The sequence below is a fragment of the Girardinichthys multiradiatus genome, chromosome 2, assembly GCF_021462225.1.
Source record: "Girardinichthys multiradiatus isolate DD_20200921_A chromosome 2, DD_fGirMul_XY1, whole genome shotgun sequence".
In the NCBI taxonomy this organism is placed as follows: Eukaryota; Metazoa; Chordata; class Actinopteri; order Cyprinodontiformes; family Goodeidae; genus Girardinichthys; species Girardinichthys multiradiatus.
This window is the reverse complement of record NC_061795.1, coordinates 38,460,378-38,485,234: the sequence shown is the minus strand read 5'-3', so window position 1 is coordinate 38,485,234 and position 24,857 is coordinate 38,460,378. Positions and strand designations below refer to the sequence as shown.

Sequence of the window (24,857 nt, the reverse complement as noted above, 5' to 3'; positions counted from 1 at the left end):
TACAGCTCACAAAAGATTAACTTGCTGTCTATATAACACACAAACTAACAGATACAACTATGGAGAGAAGTGTTATTCACTTCACCTTTGAGTGAACATAATGTCATGCTGGGTTGTTTTGTCTTGAGCTCTCATAAAATAAATAAATAAAAATCCTTTGCTGTATATGATCCAACATGCTTTGACATATTGTTAGAAAAATGCTAGTGTATTCTGCAGTGAAAAATAATCAAGAAATATGCCAGAGGAGTCCTGGAGTGTATGTGCCTAGTTTCCTTGTCCAAGAGCTCATCCCACCCCTTACTTTTCTTTTGTGAGGTTTGCTCAAACCAGTTCTATGTCTAAAGTGTTTGGACACCCAAACCTTATCAGTCTTCACCAAGCAGGGTCTCCAGGAAGTCTGCTGAAGTTGGTGTCGATATGCCTCTGACTGCCTCCATCCAAATCCCACTCCCCTCTACAGCTGGTGGGTTAGCCTGACTGAGTAACCCCACAGCCACACCCTTTAAAGGCATCTCCTTCCTGTTGTACAATTTACTTATCTGGGCTAGCTATAAAAACCTCCTAGAGTCTCATGAACCATGCACAAAAGCTTTTTACCTCTATCGAAAAATATGAATGATGGAATGTCTTCTCTATTAAGTTTTAAATGCCCTTTAATTTGCAAGGCTTTTATGGGATCAGCAACAGCATTCATTTAGCAGCACGGGTAGAATCGGTTATATACAAATCAAGTCAATAATGTTTGTACTATCTATCCCTACATACGGAGGCTGAGGAATTTAAAGGAAATATTTTGGAATTGGACAATGTGTCATACCCTCTTCACAATAGTCCCATCCAGTGACAACCTGTGACCGCCTGAGACCACCCTTCTTCATCCAAGAAGGGCGGCCCACAGACCGACCTTCTTGGATGAAGGGCAGCCTGTGATCCAGCATCATTCTTCCAATGGATAAGTGCTGACAACCTAAACTTTTTAAACTCAGAGCTTGTTAGTTCCAATTCGACCACTGAAAACTGTAAATTTGAATAACATATTATCTGGAATGCCTAGGGTCATAGTGGCAGTGGGCAATCAGACATCACTGATCCACTGATAAAGTTCCTCAGTCATCTCGGTATGATCAGCAGATCATTGAGAACACCTAATTGTGGGTCCCCCAATCTTCAGGCTCAAGGGCTGAACCCTTTTTTACACAGAATCTCTTGCAACACTTGGGACCACAACACTCCCTACAATCTACTGTGCTTTTGAATGTTCTCTAATGGGCCCTCTATTTTGCCTCTTTTTTTTCTTTCAGCTCTCGGTGGAGGAGGACGCTTTTTCTGTGTCTCCCGCACCCCTCCCATATCTGCCCTGCTTCAGCTCTGTGTCTTGTCTTCTTTTTGGAGCCTCTTCTTGCATATCTTCCAAATTCTTAGTTATGGATTTGGTCAGCTGGTCTCTCAATGCAATTTATCAATTTTTCTCGAGGAGAAGACAGGGGTCGGGAGAGCCCATCTTGTCCGGACTGGACGTTTTTCTCTGGATACACAATGGACTCTTAGCAGAAGTGGAGGATTGTGTGTTTGTCGATAATGTCAGTCGAGGATGTGGAAAATATGTATATAATTGGATGTTTGATATCAGAATTTCTGCTTTTTGGAGTCAGCGGTTACCTGGCATATCGAGAAATTCGGAGAATGTCAGCAGCTGTTCTGGCCATTGTGAGGCTGCCTGGCATGTGTGATGGGATCTTCAGGGCGATCAACACTCAGACTGAGATGTTACGTGAGCTGAATCGCAGACTGGATGTGATCCTTACACAGGATCGCAGGCAGGTTGCGGTTCCTGGACTCAGGGGTGAAGTGGGATAAATCTTGGAGAAAGTTGTTCGCTCGGATCTGGCGAAAGACCAGGAATTTGGCTGTTTGGATTCGCCTTTGAGAAGCACCAGCAAGACTCTCAAGGCTGACGGAAAATTAAGAGTCAGCCTAACCCAAATAATTATTGTTTTTCTGAATCTGGCTCCCTGCACGGCATTGATGGCTGGCTATCTTCAACCTCTCCTGGAAGTTATGTAAACATGACACTGCTCCCTCTGCCCCCTTCCTTCCCTGAGGACATCTGTGGACCTGCTCAGAACTTTGTGGCCGGTTGATTAACTTTCCATTGTACCATCAAGGACAATGGCCTCTGTGACAGTGCTTCATGGACCGACTTGCACACACTCACTTGCACACACACACACATGCTCAAGATAAACATATGCACCCCCTCACACCACCTTCACCGTTCCCGGCAAGTTTTGTCAACTTGTTGCTTCTTTGTGCTGAGATATTTTGCAATCTCAAACTGTATCCTGCTAAGGATAAAGTGTGAAATATGATTTTTTTCCCCTCTACTTACCTAATGTGGCCTCTTTTCTCATCTAGCAAGGGCAGCGCCTGTGAGTGAGCAGCAAAGCCTTGGTGACCCATCCCCCCCTCCCTGTCTTGTGTCATGATGTATGTTTGGATGGGTTGTACTGGAATTCTAATTTCCCCTCAGGGATCAATAAAGTATCTTTGAATTGAATTTGGTACATTTCAGGGGATGTACAAGTATCATTCCTTCCTAGTTATGTAATTATCTGTATGGCCGTCATACCCCCAACTATACCCATTCATCATCACACAATTCAACTTTCACAGCCAAAGACCATTATGCTCTCATTGTCTCCTAATTCAATATTCAGGACTAATAAGCAGGTACTATGATGTTTTTATACATGACCCATAACCCATTTCAGTCAAAGTACTTTTGCTAAATTCTGTTCTGTACAACATACTTACCTAATTTTCCACTACACTCCCGTTTTTGTTGTCTGAAGAGCTAAAGCCCTCTCTCCTACTCCATATCTCTGAGAGGTTTGCTCAAACCAGCTCTCCATCTAACAGGTCTGGACCTTCCTGATGACTAATACCCTGAACAGGATTAGTGAAAAATCTATTTAAGCTGGTATCTGGAAGGTCACACCTAGCCTCTGACAGCCTACATCCAGAAATTGCACATTTTCAACTGGTGAATTGGCGTGACTGAGTAGCCCTGCAATCAGCCAAATCACAACAGTCACATTTGTTAACAGCTGCTCACTTCCCTAATTTTACAACTTGCACTTGGTAACTGGGCTAGGTTCGTTTTAGTGAATCGAATTGTGTCCCAACAATGTTGTTTCAACAAGTTCGGGCTTATGGTAACCTTTAAAAACCTCCTGTAATTATTTTTGAAACATGCATAAAGACATTTTTCTACCATGGAGGATCTAAATTATAAGGTGACGCAAATAACTGACTATCCGGAAATCCTCTGTCTCTGGTCTTGCTTGAAGAAATCTGCAAGGAGACAAAACAGTACCTCTATTTTGCCCTTTTTACAGAACAGATTCTGGACTCATTGGCCAGTTCATTTTGCCATGCTTATTTTGTTGGTCACTTGCATAAAAGCTGATATTTTTTCCCCATTAGTCTGCAACATCGACATCGCTCGGGTTTAAATGACTATGCTACTTAAGAATCACTCATATTTGACACTAATGGCGTACATTACCGCTCACTGGCAAGCATTTGTTTTAACCTGATTTTCTTAATTTCTTGATCTTTATGTGGTTTATATTTAAATGTTCTACAGCAATTTAATAAGCAGACAAAAGATAATCATCAAACAGAATTTATTCATACAGCAAAGTGGGAAAAAAAAGTTTAATCAGCTTGAACGTTTCATACAATATAATAGCTTTCCCATTAAGTTTCTCAAACAAAAACTTAAAGTACAATAAAAAAATAGAATACTTTGTGGTACAAAAGTAAAAAAAGAAACATGCAAATATTGCAAAGCACTTAACCAATGTACATATGCAATATAAATACACAGTATATAAATGTAACAGTCAGTCTGAAAGTTTGAGCTTTTTAAAGAGATGAGGAAGCAGAAATGAGGTTAGTGAATCTCTTTCACAGGGATGTAAAGTCTATCACTGACGTTAATCTACTCCCTGAATATACAGTACAAACACATTGTCATTAACAATGTTAACATACAGGAGTCAAATGAAGAAAAGATCATTCATCCATTGACTTCCGAGTCTTCTCTTTGTATTTCTTCTGATACTCTTGGAAAAGGCCGACATTCTTGGAGACACATAGAGGCTCATATTGCTTTGCTTGACTTGGATACCAAGTACCTGCTGTGAATTACATACACACTGATTGGTATTAGCACGGAAGATGTCAAATATAATTTACATAAAAAAAACAATACAGTAGCCTAATGTTGAGTTTACCTTTTGTCTTTGTTAAAGCTTTCTTAGGGAACTGAGCTTTTTCTTCTACTGGTTCCAACTTATCTGAAAAAAAAAAAACTGCATTTAAATACATTATTTGAATTACACACAAAACAAAATCCTTTGGGGTAGAATTCACTGTGCTAAAAGTGTTTTCCCCATAACGCCACGAAACAGCTTGTCATCTATTGACTTTCTATTTTTGGAGGCATCATTAACAGACACTGGTACAGTTTTTGGCACCACTTCATTCATAAGCAAGCTAAGCTGGTGCCACAAGGTGATACACACGTGGACAAAATTGTTGGTACCCCTTGGTTAATGAAAGAAAAACCCACAATGGTCACAGAAATAACTTGAATCTGACAAAGGTAATAATGAATAAAAATTCTCTGAAAATGAAGAAATGAAAATCCGACATTGCTTTTCAAACATGTTTCAACCGAATTATTAAAAAAAATAAACTCATGAAACAGGCCTGGACAAAAATGATGGTACCCTTAATATTTGGTTGCACCACCTTTTGAGGCAATCACTGCAATCAAACGATTCCTATAACAATCAATGAGACTTCTGCACCTTTCAGAAGGTATTTGGTCCACTCCTCATGAGCAAACTGCTCCAGTTGTCTCAGGTTTGAAGGGTGCCTTTTCCAGACGGCATGTTTCAGCTCCTCCCAAAGATGCTCAATAGGATTTAGGTCAGGGGTCATAGAAAGCCAATTAAGAATAGTCCAATGTTTTCCTCTTACCCATGCTTGGTTATTTTTAGCTGTGTGTTTTGGGTCATTATCCTGTTTCAAGACCCATGACTTGCGACTGAGACGAAGCTTTCTGACACTGGGGAGCAACACATTTTTCTCTAGAATCCCTTGATAGTCTTGAGATTTCATTATACCCTGCACAGATTCAAGACACCCTGTGGCAGATGCAGCAAAGCAGCCCCAGAACATAACAGAACCTCCTCCATGTTTCACAGTAGGGACAGTGTTCTTTCCTTCATATGCTTCATTTTTCTGTCTGCGAACATAGAGCTGATGTGCCTTGCCAAAAAGTTCAATATTTGTCTCATCTGTCCATAGGACTTTCTCCCAGACGCTTTGTGGCTTGTCAACATGTAGTTTGAGAAATTCCAATCTGGCTTTTTTATGATTCATTTTCAACAATGGTGATCTCCTTGGTCGTCTCCCATTAAGTCCAATTTGCCTCAAACAACGTCGGATGGTGCGATCTGACACTGATGTTCCTTGAGCTTGAAGTTCACCTTTAATCTCTTCAGAGGTTTTTCTGGGCTCTTTTGTTACCGTTCATAATATCCATCTCTTTGTTTTGTTATGGATCTTAAATTTCTGAATAATATATGCAACTGTAGTCTCAGGAACACGAAGCTGCTTGGAGATGGTCTTATAATCTTGACCTTTAACATGCTTGTCTATAATTTTCTTTTTAATCTCCAGAGACAACTCTTTCCTTCACTTCCTCTGGTCCACGTTGAGTGTGGTTCACACCATGTCACCAGACAGCACAGTGACTACCTGTAGCCCAATATATAGGCCCCCTGAATTATTATAAGAATGTAGACACCTGTGATGCTAATTAATGGACACACCTTGATTTAACATGTCCCTTTGGTCACATTATTTTCAGGGGTACCATCACGTTTGTCCAGGCCTGTTTTAAGAGTTTATTTTTTTAAATTCTGTTGAAGCATGTTTGAAAAGCAATGTCTGACTTTCATTTGTTCATTTTTCATAGAATTTTTATTCATTATTACCTTTGTCAGATTCAAGTTATTTCTGTGACCATTTTGGGTTTTCTTTCATTAACCGAGGGGTACCAACAATTTTGTCCGCGTGTGTATGTGCTTGTTCTGGACGGGCTATAACTGCAGAGTGAGTGACTCGATGCAATCAGCTAGATTTCTTTAAACATAAAAACGTTTTACCAATAAAAATAACAAACCTTGACTGCAATTTTTAATAACTAGGATCAAACTGGAATTTATGTAACAGACTTTGAATCTGTTTTATGAACCTATTAATTATTTTATTTATTATTTAATTTAAAAACCTGGTAATTTATATAGTTGATGACATGTCATGCTGGGCTTAAGATTGGTCATGATAATGATGGAAAAAAGAAGATTGAGGAAAATGTTGAGTAATTTTAATTATTAAAAATTTAATTGGGCCTACTCAAAATTTAAATAAAGATTTTTATTTTAATTAGGCCCAACCACCGAAAGCGCTGTGAAGGCCTATTGTACTCGCAGGATTCAATTTTTTATAACATTTTTTTGCAGCTTTAAGTGGTTCTAGGGTTCCCAAACATAAATGAAAACTCACCTAGCTTTACGCAAACCTGTCCCCCAATGAAACTTCATTAGAATAAAAAAGGGGTGTGACCAAACAGCTCTAAAGCACACCCTAAACTAAGAAGGCCAACTGGTTTAACGTAGATATTTGAAGTTAGTACACAGAACACTCCAAATTCCAAATTTTGGGCATTTCATACATGTTGAACTTTGACTGACTTCTATAGGTTTTGAGCCATCGGCTTCAAATTTGGTCAGAATCGCCTTAAGGCATAGGGGATTAAAAGTTATCACAATCGTGAGTTTTTAAGCATGGTGTAGGAGGCGTGGCTAGGCCTCGAACTTTGCATACTTGCCAAAAAGTTATAATTTTCACATAGGAAGGCAGAGCTATACCAAATTTGGTATGATTGATCCACATTGGGTTCTTGACAGTACCATGTGGTCATATGCTGACAAGTCACCTTTTTTGATTGGAAAGGTCCCTTTCTGACCCTTTTGATCAATTGAAAATTGTTTTAGAAGTGTCTCACTTGGTTTGGAACACAGACACTTTTCAATGGAGGGTGTGATCATGGCGGTGCGGCGAAGTGCAACGTCATGCATCCAACCAAATTCAATATGATTGATCCTAGTTAGGCTCCCAAAATATATTCAGTGAAATATACGGTATGCATGGCCCAATTACTCCACAGCGCCCCCAATAAGATTTAAAAGTAAATAAATCAGCCCCAGATCATGCTTTATTGAGGAGTATGAAATTTCGTTACAAGTAATTTCTCTGGTGCTCCAAATAAAGTCTCTGGTCCAAACACCACAAGAAGTTGGCCATTTTGGATCAAAGCCAACATTTTCTCTTGTTCACACACGCTGTATCTGAGTGAACACCTTCTACAGCTTTCGAGTTACTGACTTCAAAACGACTCGGTGAACTCTGAAGGCATTGGTCATCAAAAGCATATTGCTGCATCAAACTACAACACTACAGGAAGTCTTTGTGAATCCTTCGCCACCAAACAGAAACTGACTGCAGCTTCCATCAGCAAGGTCGAATTTTTGCCATCTAAGTTAGCTTTTGAGTAAAAGTGGCTGGATGTTTGTGGGCCTGTTTACTAGGTAAATAATAGCAGAACACTTTGGTAACATTTTTCATTATAAGAAATATTGTCAACGAATACCTTGCCATAAGGACTTTTTAAATAATGTGTCTCCATCTGCATCAAAAAGGCCTTATTAAATTACATCTGGGGTCACAAAAAGTCATTCCAAGGGCCTTAATGGCTCCCAGGTCTTGCTTTGAATACCCTGGATTTTCTCTGAGCTGCTCTAAACACGCAGTGGAATTGTGTACACGTTTCAAAATAAATGTCCTGGATTTGTTCTATTTTTATAAATACCAACATAGTTAAAAAATATTTTTAAAACAAATATTAGGGCTAGTTGTTTTATAATTGGACTTCAGCTTGAATCCATTGTTAGCTCTGGTGTTTCTCATTTATGTCTGGACATAACTACACTGGCCCTTGACTACCAACAGGTAAAAAAAACATAGCGAACTGAAAAACCGTTCTTCAGACTTTATTTACCTGAAACTGGTTCAGATGCCTCCTTCATTCCAGCAGACCCTTCCGTGAAGTCGAAGGTATTGGGCAGGAGACTGAACTTCAAGACAATACCGCCTTGGACCGGCTTCCCGTCACTGGTTTCATTTTGAGTCTCACTTCCCTGCTGATGTTCAGGCAATGTGACGCTGTAACTCCTCTTTATCTTTTCATGTCGACGCCGTTCAGTGAGAGCCCTCCTCTTTTTGAGACTCAAAATGTATTTTCTAGTTCTATCAGAGAGTTTCAGTTCAGGAGAAATTGTCTGCTTCTCCTGTGTGTTCCCAAAAGATAAAGAAGCAGGTATACTGGTGTGTCTTCTCAGTTTGTTTTTGTGCCGAAAAGCAACTGTTGGAACGCTTCTCCTCCATTTATCATAGATCAACTGTTTTACAGAGTAGTCCTTTGTGGCAGCTGTAGTGGTGTCCCTTCCTAAAGAGTCCAATTTAACAGACAGAACTCCAGGAGGTCTGTGTTTTTCATAAGATGGACTTGTTTGAGAAGAAACCAGGAACGTTTTTTCAGACTGAGCACTCGCCTCTTGTTGCCCTGCTCCAAACAATACTAATTCTGCAATTTTCGCTTCAGAGGCTGAATGTTGAGCTTCAGAGGTGTGATCTGGTTCTGAGGCAACTGAGAAGTTGCTTTTTTTAGGTTTCTTTAGGGATGGAAAATAAAGGTCAAGACTGCTTTGTCTCTTTTCCTTTTTTACATGTCTTTCATTATTAACATGGAGGCTTAAAGATGTCTGGTTGTTGGCGTCAGTGACTTGAGTTTGGGTTTTCTTTTCTGAAGAGGACTTATCCTTGGTTACACGAGTTTGATTACAGTTTTCTTTCTGGTTGGGCAATGGAAACAGTTCTTTCCTTTCCATTGTGTTAGAAGGATTAAAATTGGTTACCGGAGTACAACACACTGAATCACTTGACTGTACAGCTCCTGCTGATAGCAGCTCTTCTTGTACACGCTCCTCCTCAGATTCTCCCCTCTTGAAGACATGATTGTGCATCTCTTTGGGAATGGTAAGGTCATCCGAAAGATCTCCATCCATATGGTCGGTTACACTTTCACCATTTGACTGGCTGCAGGCACTTATCTGAAAAATGGGTTCTGGCTCTTCATCAAAAAACGAAAGAAGTTGGTTGTCGCCATCATCAGTCAAATCAATAATTTGACAAAGGTTACTGGAAAGTTCAAAGCCACTCTGAGCACTTTGACAATTAACATCCTGGCCAGATGACAGTTGGTCAGGGTCAGGTTTAAGTGTCTTGATAGTGCCTTTGTTTGCATTTTGTTTGTCTCTGCATTGGCAGTGGGAGGGGGGTTTGCCCAATCTTAAATTCATTTCTACAAACCTTGCAAGGCAGCAAATCTCTTCCAGCTGATTGTTTAAAGAATCATTCCCTTTGGGCTCATTTATAGTAGGATCCATATGTTCAGATTCCTCTCTCTGCCCAGAGCCAATGACAGCAGTCTCTTTCAGACAATTAGAGCTTTGTTGCTTCTTTTTCTGTATTTGTTCAAAGATGACTTTGGCTTCCTCTGGAGGCAAAACTTCTATTTTAAATGAGTAGCTTGATTCCAAGGAACTTTTCCCTGATGACTCCAGTGTGGAAGCAGGTGGGTCCCGGGGAATGTCACTTTCTTCAATCATTTCGACTGATTCAGACTCTGCTGGAGATGAGACTTTGTTCACTGTCTCATTGAAAGCTTGTTCCGGAATGTTCCCCGAAGTCTGGAAGTCATGTCCCTGGCTTTCGGTTTCGTCCACATAAAAATGCCGCTTCAAAGTCCAAGGGAAGCCAAACTCTTTATCTATATCATCAAGCAGATCGTTGACATTCAACCAAAGAGATCTGTAAGGAGGTTCTGAGTACACTTCATCATCTTTGAGGATGTTGTATCGTTTGAGTTGGTCCTTAAAGTCAGGGTTAACTTGTGTCAGTATAACTGTGTTCCTTTTGATGTGTGTGTCACAGAAGTTTTCTACATCAGAAAGCTTATCCAATTGAAAGCTCTCATAGTTCTTAAAAAATAATGCAATGTCTTTATTCCACAGCTTTGACAGTATTTTGACAAAAGTTGAATGATCTGGAGTGTCCTTTGGCTTGGGTTGAGCTTTATCTGTCTCCAATATTAATTTGTTCAGAGCCTCAGCGGTCCAAGATTTTGTTGGGATGAGAGAAAGCTCATGAACTGGTGGTGAATAAGGTACTGTCCCTTCAGTTTGTTTTCCAGAACCACTTGGACTTGCTGAGACATCTGATACCTTATGAACAACAGATTCATGATTATCCCACTGTGATGTTTGAGCCAAGCTTTCAGGCTCCGAGTCAGAAACAGTTAAAACAGCTCGATCATCACATGCTGCTTTGTTCAGAGTCACTCGATTCCAATTAGATTCCTCTCTTACACATGTAGTCTCACTGATTGTAGCTTCATTGGGTGAAATGCACATTTTGTCTGCACCATCTACAGATTTGCAAGGTTCAGCGCTGGCAGGGGACTGACACGCCTCCTGCGACAATGGGGGCACAACTGCAACAGCTCTTATGCTGGTGTGACTAGACATGGAAGCACACATGTCATTTTGTTTGAATGGCGAGGGCATTCCATTATTATTTGAATGGCTTACTACAAAGGCTTCAGGCTCGTTGCTCTCCAATAACATTGTCTTGCATCCTTGCGCCACATTACTCATGGATTCAACTGGGCATCTGTTTGACACAGTTTCATTAATAGGAACCACTTGGCCCCTTCCACCGTGGTTCCCTGCTGTTGTGACGCTCAAGGCATTTGGTGGCAGGTTTTGTTGAAATGGTGCATTTACAGTGTGCTGTGCTCTTGACATAACAGTCTGAGGCAAAGGTTGTCCAGAACAGAGAGGGAAAGACTGGCTAGCAGTCAAGCTGTAACTTTCAGAGCGAGCCAAGTTTGCAGTTTGAATATTTTGACTAGACATTCTGGACATACGGACGTAATGTTGGGTCGTGTTGGGGCTGCCAGTGTAAGACGTACTTATACTGTTTGCATGCACATTTTGCCTGAGCATTTGTTGAGGTGCAGCATCATAGTTTAAAGGACGGCCATTTGTATTCATCTGAAAACTGTTCTTTTCGTACTGATTCCATGAATTTATGCTCCTGAAACCTCCACAGTTGTTATATGAAGGATTGCACTGAGCTGAAGTTTGCCAATTTATCTGACCTGTGGTAGAACCATTTATAGCCTGTGCATTTGCAGATGTGCATTGAGTAGAAACACTGTTGTTCCTAAATGACTGAGAGGTCGCCATTTCATAGCTTGGTGGGTAGTTTTGAGAGTAACCGCCCTGGGAGAAACTTTGTCTGTGAATCTGGTTAGGAGCTATCTGAGTTTGACTATTATGAACGGCTGCAGATGGTGCTGTGTTGGCATTGAACACCTGCTCATAAGGAAGTGAGGGAGCAGGGTTGTATGATGAAATGGTTCTGGTCATATCTCCGTTTACAGCAGGATGCATGGCCCTGCTCTGTTGAATATTTGAATAAGTATCCTTAGTCCCGTTTGTCTGCACCTCATTAAAGGAAACCGGCTGTTTGCAAAACACTGATGTGTTTTGTTGGACGTAGGGAGGATTTGTGACAACAGTACCATGTAGACTCTGGGTTGCCAAATACTGATGAGAATTTTGCATTGGGGCTGTCTGAGATACACAAGTGGTTGGCACAGGAACATTTTCATTTTGCAATTTGTTTAATTTGTACTGTGACTGGCCAAGAAGCATTCTGAGGAAGTAATAATCCTTAAAATGTGAAGCCTTTTTGGTTTGAGCTGCCTGATGTGAAGTATCAGAGCTCTGCCAGTTTGCAATCTGTCTACTAGGGTTTGCTCCATTCTGCGAGGCAAAATTAGCACTCGGTGACAGTTTGACTCCTGTGTTCCCCGCCATGTACTGTTGCATGCTGTTTGCAGACCAAGCTCCTGATGCACCTGGGGATAGATTAGTAGCAGCTTGTAAGGCTTGGGGGGGTGGTCCAGCCTGACGAGTCGGTGCCTTCATAAGTGCAAATGAATGCATTTTTGTATTTTCTTACGCTTCTTGGAAGGTAGATAATACAATGCTCCTGAAATGAGACAAAATGGACAAATGTCAAATACACACCCATAACTGTTGCAGATATATGAATCTGCCATTTCCCCCTTTGATTGACTCCAACTAGTGATTAGAAAACCAAACTTGGAATAAATAATAAACCATTTCTTCTCTAGAGAATACATGATTCCGGACCATTTTCAGTCTAACACAAACAACTGCATGTTCTTAAATTTATTTAATTAAAAGAAAAACATCTGATGAAAGGTTGAACACTGCTGTGATCAATTAATAGAAAACTTCATGCAATAATTTATTTTTCTGTTTGATTTGTGCAAAAAAAAAAAAAAAAACATCTCTTATGAAACCCACAGAAACATTTTCTCTCCTTTTGGGTTTGACAGGCCATGGAATAAACAAATAATTATACTCTGAACGGGTCAAAATCAGAACCAGCAAGTCAGACCTCAAAGAAACCAAAAAAAAAACACGTATCAGCCAGGAAAAGCATAATGGGCGCATTTCCAGTTTTACCGTATAAACTTTTTGATTAATCATACAAAAGAGGCTAATCAAATTCTGGATCTCCACCTCCCTAAACAAACCCAACTAATATTTATTCCTACCCCATAGCTGAGGCCTGTAACAACTTGTCGTGACATCAGATTGCAGATATTCCTGAATAACTGATGACTGGCAGCTGCTGTAAAATTCTTCAAAGTTATCAGGTACTCAATCTGGCCCTACTCGACTCCACTCGGCTCGATTTGCGTTTCCATTACAGGACCAAAGTGGCCAAAGCAGGTCATGTAATTCTACCATTTACAGATCATAAACCATGCCTGAAGGCTGACAGAAAAGAAAAAGGACAAATCACCTTTCTGAATTACATGCAGGCAGAGCGCTGTATTTAATAACATCCTAAATCAGCAGATCACACATAAAATCAGCTGTTCAGAGGCACAAACAATTTCCCCCAAAACAAAACCACCATGACACAACGTGTTTGGTTTGGAAATTTATTTATGGTCCTTTAACAAACCAGCGTCTGGAGGAGGAGGGAGCAGGGAGAGAGTAGTTGCCTGTAATCAGACTGCCTGCATCGGACCAAACAGGAAGACGAGTCCGCTGAATGTGCGGAGCACGAATATGCAATATCCAATTTAAAACTAACTTCAAAGGTCAAAAGTCCACGGTTTTGCGCTTTTAAGTCCTTGTCCTCGTTATTGTTATGGATAAGACAAAAGCTTCCTCATAAAGCCCAAAATTGTAACTTCTTCAGACAAACTTTGGAGCTTCACCATCCAGACGGCAGTGTCTCTCCTCTCTGCTTCTCCTCCCACACCCCCCCTCACATCAGAACCCCTGAGCCTTATTTTATAAGTTCTGGCTGGGCTGTGGTCCAGATAATTATCCTAGTGGATAATTTTAGACATAAAAAACAGAAATAAGACATTTTTGAATATACACTAATACAAACGTTTTTAGTATTTAGTTTATGTTTTATTTGTTATCATTTCACGCATATTACTTTAATGTGACAATGTGACACAGTAACGTTAATAGCAGCACAGCGCACTACACTCATGGCTGGAGGTGAGGCTTCAGCCACCATAGCTTTAGCCATTGGGGGGTCAGTGGAAACACAACAGTCACCGTACCGAGTAGAGCAAAATCGAGTGTTGCAGAGCCGCGACGACTAAAACGAGCTGCTCTGCATGCTCTGTCCCACAACATGCCGGTAGCAGCTTTGCTCATCAACATACAGCTTATCATGTACAATTTCAGAACAACGGACAACTTTGCTGCCAGCTACAGTGGCTTGTACTACTACTGAAATGTGCTATATAACTAAACTTGCCTAATTCTCACATTCCTGCTGTTGGAGTGTGTCCTTCTAAACTCGTTTATTTGGTCAAAGCATCTTAATTCTGCGCGAGAAGAACTAAACTTAAATGTCTAAGAAAACAAAACACGGACTAGAAGTTGAAGTTGATTCTGCCGGCCGGGGAGAGTGCTGTCTCTGTGTAGTCAGGAACACTTCTACTTTTTTTCTCCCCTGCACCGTTCTTTTATTGAACACACACATTCTACAGGGAGTATACATTTTACATTTGTTGTGCAGCGCCATATCAGTTTCTCACACATTCTTTTGCTGATGGTCAGTTTCTCACACATCTTCAGGAATCTTCAGGGAGAGGAGTACCATGCCTCCCCAATACACTGCCAGCTTCTCACGATACAGACAGAAAACACCTGCAAGCTTTAACCTTGAATAATAAACACTCATTGTGTGACCACACTAGAAGCTACTGTTTAAGGATTTTTCTAACTCTCAAAAGCATAACTAAAAACTCCTAATAATAATCAATTTATAAGCAGCAAATCCCAAATATATCTTAGTTTTAGCTACTAATGATAAGGCATTTATATTTCCACACTGCTTAGAGAACACCAAGATAACCCTTAGGTCTTTGCAGTCTAAATTGCACAGGCACAAATGTCACACGGGCATTTTCCTATTTTCTGCATTAAAGCATAACGTCTACCGAATATTATTTCATGTTCTTAGAAGATACACAGGGGAGGGCCTGAACATCTGATAAGGAACAATGACAGCTTTATGTGCGCAGGACCAGACTAAACACCAGTGATGGGTGAGACAGCTCCTAAACCTGGATACACACAAATACAGGTCCTTCTCAAAATATTAGCATATTGTGATAAAGTTCATTATTTTCCATGTCATGATGAAAATGTAACATTCATATATTTTAGATTAATTGCACACTAACTGAAATATTTCAGGTATTTTATTGTCTTAATACGGATGATTTTGGTATACAGCTCATGAAAACCCAAAATTCCTATCTCACAAAATTAGCATATCATTAAAAGGGTCTCTAAACGAGCTATGAACCTAATCATCTGAATCAACGAGTTAACTCTAAACACCTGCAAAAGATTCCTGAGGCCTTTAAAACTCCCAGCCTGGTTCATCACTCAAAACCCCAATCATGGGTAAGACTGCCGACCTGACTGCTGTCCAGAAGGCCACTATTGACACCCTCAAGCAAGAGGGTAAGACACAGAAAGGAATTTCTGAACGAATAGGCTGTTGCCAGAGTGCTGTATCAAGGCACCTCAGTGGGAAGTCTGTGGGAAGGAAAAAGTGTGGCAGAAAACGCTGCACAACGAGAAGAGGTGACCGGACCCTGAGGAAGATTTTGGAGAAGGGCCGATTCCAGACCTTGGGGGACCTGTGGAAGCAGTGGACTGAGTCTGGAGTAGAAACATCCAGAGCCACTGTGCACAGGCGTGTGCAGGAAATGGGCTACAGGTGCCGCATTCCCCAGGTCAAGCCACTTTTGAACCAGAAACAGCGGCAGAAGCGCCTGACCTGGGCTACAGAGAAGCAGCACTAGACTGTTGCTCAGTGGTCCAAAGTACTTTTTTCGGGTGAAAGCAAATTCTGCATGTCATTCGGAAATCAAGGTGCCAGAGTCTGGAGGAAGACTGGGGAGAAGGAAATGCCAAAATTCAAGAAGTCCAGTGTCAAGTACCCACAGTCAGTGATGGTCTGGGGTGCCGTGTCAGCTGCTGGTGTTGGTCCACTGTGTTTTATCAAGGGCAGGGTCAATGCAGCTAGTTATCAGGAGATTTTGGAGCACTTCATGCTTCCATCTGCTGAAAAGATTTATGGAGATGAAGATTTCATTTTTCAGCATGACCTGGCACCTGCTCACAGTGCCAAAACCACTGGTAAATGGTTTACTGACCATGGTATCACTGTGCTCAATTGGCCTGCCAACTCTCCTGACCTGAACCCCATAGAGAATCTGTGGGATATTGTGAAGAGAACGTTGAGAGACTCAAGACCCAACAATCTGGATGAGCTAAAGGCCGCTATTGAAGCATCCTGGGCCTCCATAAGACCTCAGCAGTGCCACAGGCTGATTGCCTCCATGCCACGCCGCATTGAAGCAGTCACTTCTGCAAAAGGATTCCCGACCAAGTATTGAGTGCATAACTGTACATGATTATTTGAAGGTTGACGTTTTTTGTATTAAAAACACTTTTCTTTTTTTGGTCGGATGAAATATGCTAATTTTGTGAGATAGGAATTTTGGGTTTTCATGAGCTGTATGCCAAAATCATCCGTATTAAGACAATAAAAGACCTGAAATATTTCAGTTAGTGTGCAATGAATCTAAAATATATGAATGTTAAATTTTCATCATTACATTATGGAAAATAATGAACTTTATCACAATATGCTAATATTTTGAGAAGGACCTGTACTTTAGTCATCAGATAGACACATTTGCAATATGAGATTGTGTACTGCTAAATTGAGGCATCCTTTCTCGTTCGTGGAGCTGACACCTACAAGTGTCACTGATTCCAGCAGAGCAAAAAGGTCATTTGTATGCATACATCTATTGTTATTATACTCTTTTCTGATTTATTCAATATGGCTTGCATTTAATCAAACTTAGTGCGCTTATTTTAATCTAAGTGGAGTCTTCTTTCCGGATTAGCTTAACTTGCTGTTAAGGAAAGAGCCACGGTAAATTTTTCTTAATAGTACCTCAGACAATTGGATATATTATCCTCCGTCTAAAATGCACGTTTTTCCTTCATTGAACTATTATTGCATCGCCACATGCAGATTATTGCACTGCTCAAGCCATATCTGTTAATACAATATTTGATTTCTGCCTGTTCTGTTATTGTGAGCTCTTAGTACATGGTTATTTTTTAAGTGGATACAAATCACTTTGTGTGCCTTATTTTATGAAATGTGCATTGAGGAATGTGCTACTGGATACCTTGAATTTCCCTGTGGGATTAATAAATGATAGTGGAAAACTAAATAGGCCATCCTGTTTAGTATCACTAAAAGTCGGGTCAGCACTTGCAGAACTGGGCTAGCGTTGGATATCATCGGGATATTGTCTGTTTTTCCTATGCAGGTCCTAAAGCTTGTTGCCCATGAAATGTCCCGTTCAGACCAGCTCTGCTTTTGCCAGGTCAGCATGCCACAGTTAGAGAAGCCTGGAATACAAGGGCTTTCTCTGATATGGCGGTTTTGTTTACCAGGAGAAGTATGTCTCTATGTCAAGCTGGCCCCCTTTAGATATCTGATGCGCAAGGACTGTTTAATCTCCTTGTCTCCTGTGTGCTGTGAATTACATTTTCAGCCTGTGAACCAGCTATAAAAGGTCAGTAACTCTCCGTCTAGAGCAGAGCGGCCAGACCAAGACACTGGCTTAATTGTATTTTCTGCCTGTTCTCAATTCTTGCGAGAAATAATTAAAGTGTCACTTTGACTCACTTTCACTGATGTCTTTTGTTAACTGAATGTATTGAGGTGCATTTTTGTTTTTCAATTTACATAAACTACCTACCTAACTCTTTCAACAACAGTGTGTATAATTTAAAGTCTTCCTCAGCTGCTGAGAATTGAAGCTATACTATAACCCATTATTCTGTCACAGTGACTACACAGAATCCAGGGAAAGATGCAACTGTAACAGGTTTCGTTCAACTGGTTAAACTAATGTAACTGATCAAAATAGAAGCTTTAATTGTGAAAGTGAAATATAAATCACTTCAAAATCAGAGGAAGCTTGTAACATTCAGATGTTTAAAAGAAATTTAAAAGAAATAATCCAACATTAGCACTCTTTCTCTGCAACACACAATGCAAGCAGTCAGTCAGTCATTTTCTACCGCTTATTCCATAGTGGGTCACAGGGGAGCTGGTGCCTATCTCCAGCAGTCTATGGGCGAGAGGCGGGGTACACCCTGGACAGGTCGCCAGTCCATCACAGGGCTAATGCAAGCATTACTGGTAAAATAAGAATTGCTACCTCTCTTTTTGTGAGGGAAAATTCCACCCTGGTAATTTAGTTTTAATCTGTGAAAAAGGGGGGAGGGGGCATTACTGGCCCCAGAAAACACTCCGGCTTCCTGAAGAGCAGAGGAAACTAACCCTGGTCATCAGGGTCCCCTAACCTGCATGTTTTAAATGTGTCCCAAATGATTGCATTGTCTCCTCAGCATGCCACAAAGTGCTGCAGAAGCCTGTTAATCACCAAATCATCAAGGCCAGGTGTGTGGCAGGTGTGTGAAGCTTGTTTTTGGAAGAATTGGTTTTATCTTAGTTTAACTGATTTACAACAAGTAGAACTAGAATTATGGAAGCAAATCATTACCATATTTCAAATGAAAAAGCATTTCTGAAAATGCTTTTTCATTTTAAGAATGTGGCTGCATTGTTTGACCCATAAATAAAATTAGTAATCAATTATCCTATTTGCATTTGCATTTTCTTCTTCAAGACTACTCATTCCTTCACTAAATTAAAATGAAAATGAAAAAGACATTTGAGATTTATTTTTCAAAATATGCCACAGCAAATAGATACCAAAATTAAATTTGAAATGCAAAATTTGAAAATGAAAACGCATTTGCTGAAATGCTTTTTCATTTTAAGAATGTGGCTGCATTATTTGACCCATAAATAAAATTAGTAATAAATCATCCTATTTGCATTTTCTTCTTCACAACTGCACATTTTATGCCATAATCAAAAAGAAAACAAAGCAGACATTGCTTTTTCGTTTTCGTGGTCTGCCCAGAACTCCAAAATGAAAAAGCATTCCGAGCGGCGGGCGCAGCAGAGTGACGTCAGCAGCCGCTCTTCCTCAGCTCCCTGCTGACCGAGCTACCCAGCTTATTCGGTATGGGGCGCTGTGCACGTCTGCATTGGCTGTGGCAGTTCCGCCACAGCCTGCCACCGAAGCTGCCACTGGAACTGCCACAGCCTGCCGCAGGGTGGCAGGGGATTCCGCGAGGATGCCAGAAGGTGCCAGACCGGCCGTAAAAGCTTGCCAATGCGGTTGCCGCTATTTTTGTGGAAGCTGATGCTGATTATAGGCAAATGGGTTGTCATTATTGTTAATAGTGTCTGTGGAGCTGCCACCGGAAGTGATGCCAATGCTGATTATCGGCGGACGGGGTGTCATTGTTGTTATAGCCTGTTACCTTTAAATAATGATTTCATTATTGATTATTATTTAATAAACAGCTTTAGACCCATAACATAAGGTGATTGTATTTACTTGACATGGAAAATAAATAGCACTATGTGTATGTGTGACGTGTTGAAAGGATGACGAAGATTTATTGCACAAACAGCCGGTTTATTATAGAGCATGAGCGCCTATTCTGAATTGTCACTCACAGAAAATTATAAATAAATGCTTAAAAACACGCTGGATGTCCCAGGCCATAAGCCTGAATTGTCACTCACAAAACATTATAAATAAACGCTTAAAAACACGCTGGATGTCCCAGGCCATAAGGTTGCCACGAGAATGCCTGCCACCGGAACTGCCAGTTCTGCCACCACTGCCACAAATTGAGCTCGGCCCTGCTGCAATTCAGTCAATTTCTCGGCACGTTTGCAATGTAATGCAATGCAGACGTGCACAGCGCCCCCTACCGAACAAGATGGGTAGCTTGGTCAGCAGGGAGCTGAGGAAGAGCGGCTGCTGACGTCACTCTGCTGCGCCCGCCGCTCGGAATGCTTTTTTGTTTTCGAGTTCTGGGCAGTACTTTGCGGGCAGACCACGAAAACGAAAAAGCAATGTCTGCTTTGTTTTCTTTTTGATTATGGCATAAAATGTGCAGTCGTGAAGAAGAAAATGCAAATAGGATGATTGATTACTAATTTTATTTATGGGTCAAACAATGCAGCCACATTCTTAAAATGAAAAAGCATTTCTGGAAATGCTTTTTCATTTTCAAATTTTACATTTCAAATTGAATTTTGGTATCTATTTGCTGGGGTACATTTTGAAAAATAAATCTCAAATGTCTTTCATTTTAATTAAGTGAAAGAATGAGCAGTCTTCAAGAAGAAAATTAAAATGCAAATAGGATTATTGATTACTAATTTCATTTATGAGTCAAACAATGCAGCCACATTCTAAAAATGAAAAAGCATTTCTGAAAATGCTTTTTCATTTGAAATATGGTAACGATTTGCTTCCATATAGAATAACTCCACATGAAATTGTGTTTTATTGGTGACAAACTATAACTACACCAAGTTTAATTTTAGAGAAAACCATGTTTTAAATCAAGAAAGCATATGTTGGTACACTGAAATTTACTAAAGTACACGTCTACATTGAAAAAGTGTATGTTTACATAGGAGAAAAGAAAAGAGCTGTTTCCCAGTGGCTGGTTGAGGTGCTTTAACAATAACTGAAAGGCAAAGACTGTCCTGGTAAGATAATTCACTGCAGAAAAATCTGAATCTCTTATCTTAAAAACAACTACATTATTTATTCAAACTAAAAACAGTAACTGAAATAAATAATTAGAAATAGACAAGATACGTAATATCATATGTAGGGCTGCAAAAAACGACTATTTTCATAATCGATAAATCTGTCAATTATTTTTTCCGATTAATGGATTAATAATTTGATTGCAAAATGTGCTAAATAGCAGGGTTATTTTATTTTTTTACAGAAGTTGAACCAGTTGACACTAAAACGATGCCACTTGAGGAGTTCTGGATACAGCATATTTACAGACAAAGTTTTTGATCTTAAATGCAAAATGCATATCTTTGTACACTTTTGGCCAAATTATTGCTTGGAGTGGCTTGATCTTTAAGCAAATAGCATGTTTTAGAGTCTCCAGTTAACAATTATTTGATTCCCAAATTAGTTGACAATTATTTCAATAATCAATTAATCTCATTAATTGTTTCAGCCATAATCATGTGTAAACCTCTAAAACTAGATACATAAATCAGCCAAATATCAGAAGTTTGCCTTTTGTTTCTATTATCAGCTCAGATTGGTCATCAGCAGGTCAAACACCAAAAACGTCCCCCCGCTTTTTAATAAACTCATTATCACCTTCAGGCTGTTAGCATAATATTAATAGCATATTAACAAACAGCATGCTCTTCAAGCCACTAAAAATCCAATAATAGGGAACAGACAAGCTTAATGGTGCTTCTCAGCTGTGGTCCTGAGAACCAAATGTCTGTCATGTTTTAGATGCAACAGCAGACCTGACTTGGCTTTGGAAGACTACCATAAAGAGAACAGCTTTGATGAGCTGGGGGGTATAGTGACTGAAACATGCAACAGTTGTAATGTTTCTACCATTGCCAAATCAAAAAGACCAAAACAAGCATCTCGCAAACTCTGTGAATGAACTGTAAAGAGCAAAGAAGCCTTTTGAATCGGTATATTCCTCCCAATTATAGACTCTTCTAAAAGTGATGGCTAAAATCAGCCCTGCACAGTAATGTATTTTTCTGCATTAATTTTGATGGGACCCTTAGCCCCAGAATGCTCCCCGGGCACCGCACAATGGCAGCCCACTGCTCCTTGTAAGGGATGGGTTAAATGCAGAGGACAAATTTCGTTGTAATGTACATGTGCAATGACCGATAAAGATGATTATCAATAAAGATGATTATTATTTCACATTCATAACTAAAAATTTTTTTTTTTTCAGAAGTAGTAATGATACAATAAATCATTTCAGTGTTTTAGCAGACATGTTGACTTCTAGTGACCATTTCTGGATCTGCCACTGATCTCTAGTGAGATCTTCCCTGTTGAAAACATAAAAAGGAGCCAAAGTAAAGTCATCATATTGTGCACAGTGTAACAAAATGATGGGTTGGCCACCTTTAAACTGCCAATATGGAGATGCCACAGGAAGAACACTGTTAATACGGACTTACATCCAACAAAACGATTTTATTTCAATCAGGCCCATATCAAAGTGCACCAACCTGTAAGGCTCTTTCCTCCAGAACCATGAACACAGACCCTTTTTATAAGCATTAAAGACAAGACACACGCCTCCTTCATCTGGTTTTGCTATCACTAATATACCCTCTATATTCCCAAAAGTATTGAGTCATACCACCAAATTAATGCTAATCTGGTGCTGCAATCAGTTCCATGTCTGCAGTTGGACAAGGTTTGATGAGGTGAAACTTTACTGGACTGACATAGGGCAAGTGGGATATCTCCAAGAAGCAGCCTGGCAGCTGGAAAAAGACTTCCCGTCTCCTAGTTTGGGCCGACCTCATGATGTCAATCCATCACTTATATAAACTGCAGACACCACAAATGCAACCAGGAAAGCATCTTCAAGAAAACGTTCGTTTAAATTGATGGTAAATAGAACAGCAGCTTCTCTCAGTCTGCAGCTTTGGATTTCCTGTCTGGGCTGCAGAAGCGTTGCTGAGAGAAATGAAGTGGAAAGCGAATATAAATGCAGCGAGTAATATCCGTTTTACCCTCGTTGCCACTTTACTTAACAAAAACACGCATAAACGGGGACATTTTCCTGCTCAGACTCCTCGACTGCTATGTATAATCAGATAAATTAGGTTTTGAGTTCCTTATAGAGGAGACGTCGTTCTTATTTTCTGTTAACTGACAGCGTTTAGTTTAGTTAGAACTGAACGCTTTTCAGGATGGAGATGCTGAAGGAAAACGCAAAAAATGCAAAACAAAATGCAAAAAAAATTATAATTTTAAAAAAACCACATCCGCTTCTCTGAGGGTTGTTACCGTAAGACGACTAAAAGTTAACGGCACTTGAACCAAATGAGAGCTGGTCGGCCCCGTTTATCAACACAACTTACCGTTTCACTGCGAGGTGTCGCTCGAACTGCAGCGTTTTTAACCATCGAAACTCCCCTTCTCCGCTTCCTCATCCATGAACTCTTAGCAGATGTTTTTATGAGTCATGTGCCAAACGCTGTAGGTCATAACCCTTCCCTCCCTTAGTCATCCAGGTTTTTAGTGGGTCCTTCTCTAGTTCCTCATGTTCTTCTGCAACAGCGCTCCCAGCCAGGAAACTGCGAGACGCATTTAACTGCAACTGGGAAGAAGGAACTCCCATAGTCTTTGTAGGGGCGTGGTTTGTTTTAATATGGGTGGAGAGACGTTATAACCCCACCTTCTATTTTGAAGTACTTACATAATTGTCTTTAGCTTTTCTTCTGCTGTGATAAGAAGTTTCAGGCACCAACCTGTGGTAACAATTCTTCTGAAAGTGGTATTACACACTGACTGAAAACAATGCAATAAAACTTAATCAAATATTCAACAGAATCAATGCAATGAAAATTTCAAGTGTTGACAATGACAGTGTTGGTACTTTGCTTTCGAGTACCTTGCGTGTTTTTGTGCTTGTGTTTTTCAGCCTGTTAAGACCAGTGACCAGATGTAGCCGTTTTTGTTTCCAGTACTGCACTAAACAGAATCTTTCCCTTGGCAATTTCAACATCAGATAGGAATGTATGCATTCTGGTGTTTTACAGGTCGAGGGGGGTCATGAGGGACGCCAGGCTGTCAACCTGTCACTCGAACTGTACGAAAGTTTGATGAAAAATAATTTTTTGACACTTCCATAAACTTCTATAGAAAGGTTGGAATGCAGAGGTCACAAGGGTCATGCAGCTGCAAACAGTTCCAAAAACCAGCAGCTCCAGCATTGAAGGCAGTTCATTCTCTGTGTTTTGGAAGTAATTTAACCGGTTAGTTGATTAAATTACATAAATGTTTTGGCATTGTGAAGCCTTAGCTGACTGCTCCGTACCAAAATAAGTCAACAGTGATATTTCATGTAGCCAGTTTTAGTTAATCATGTCACCAGCTAGTTTAAAAAACAGTTTCACAGCTAATGACACTCTGACCAGTGACGACATGTTTAGCTGCATGCTGTCATTCAACAGTTGAATGACAGCATGATACAGTTGATCGCAATATTCTCTTAGAAAGGCTGGAACATGCTGTAGGGATCAGGGAAACAGCACTAGGCTGGTTTAAATCTTATTTGTCTGACAGATTCCAGTTTGTTCATGTAAATGATAAATCATCGTCAAACTCCAGGGTTAATTGTGGAGTACCACAGGGTACAGTACTTGGGCCAATTCTCTTTACTAAATATATGCTTCCAATAGGTCAAATTATCAGGCAGCATAGGATAAATTTTCACGGTTACGGTGATGATATTCAGCTTTACTTATCCATGAATCCTGATGAGCCCAGTCAGTTAGATAGACTACAAGCATGTCTTGAAGACATAAAAACTTGGATGATTTTAAATTTTTACTTCTAAATTCAGACAATACAGAAGAGTCTTTGGAAAAGACACTGCTTAGTCAATCACTTAACCTGGATGGCATTAAATTGACCTCTCGTAATAAACTTCAAACCTGAGACGGATTGTATAGAGCTAGCAGATGGCACCAGGTGCAACGGCAGAAGTGACTTTGATGGACAGCAAAGGGCGACCTCACAAGACAACTCTGAAGCAGGCGTTGTACATCCACTGTCGCTGCATGCATGCTCAGTATGAGGGATTGCTACAAAGTCAACGCCAGTGACTGTCCACTGTTTCTACATGCTCATCCAGGAGGAGTGACTGCTACAAGTCTCTGACTTGATGCAATTTGCTGGGTTACCTTAGATAGAAAAACTTTTCAACCAATTTGAATAA

General features: G+C 40.2%; 1 protein-coding gene across 2 annotated transcripts; it reads right to left on the bottom strand.

The window, feature by feature from the left end:
• Window positions 1-3,675: 3,675 nt before the first annotated feature.
• On the bottom strand, window positions 3,676-23,217 carry si:ch211-106e7.2. Of its 2 annotated transcripts, none has more exons than XM_047348781.1 (4): window positions 22,996-23,217; window positions 8,204-12,324; window positions 4,305-4,367; window positions 3,676-4,205 (listed from the first exon to the last, which is right to left on the bottom strand). In XM_047348781.1, the coding sequence occupies exons 2-4, from the start codon at window positions 12,276-12,278 to the stop codon at window positions 4,084-4,086; spliced, it is 4,260 nt and encodes a 1,419-aa protein (XP_047204737.1). In that variant the 5' UTR covers window positions 12,279-12,324; window positions 22,996-23,217; the 3' UTR covers window positions 3,676-4,083. The 2 variants fall into 2 exon arrangements, with proteins under 2 accessions (XP_047204737.1, XP_047204727.1); XM_047348771.1 differs by having other exon boundaries at window positions 3,676-4,208; window positions 22,996-23,207.
• Between the last annotated feature and the right edge of the window lie 1,640 nt (window positions 23,218-24,857).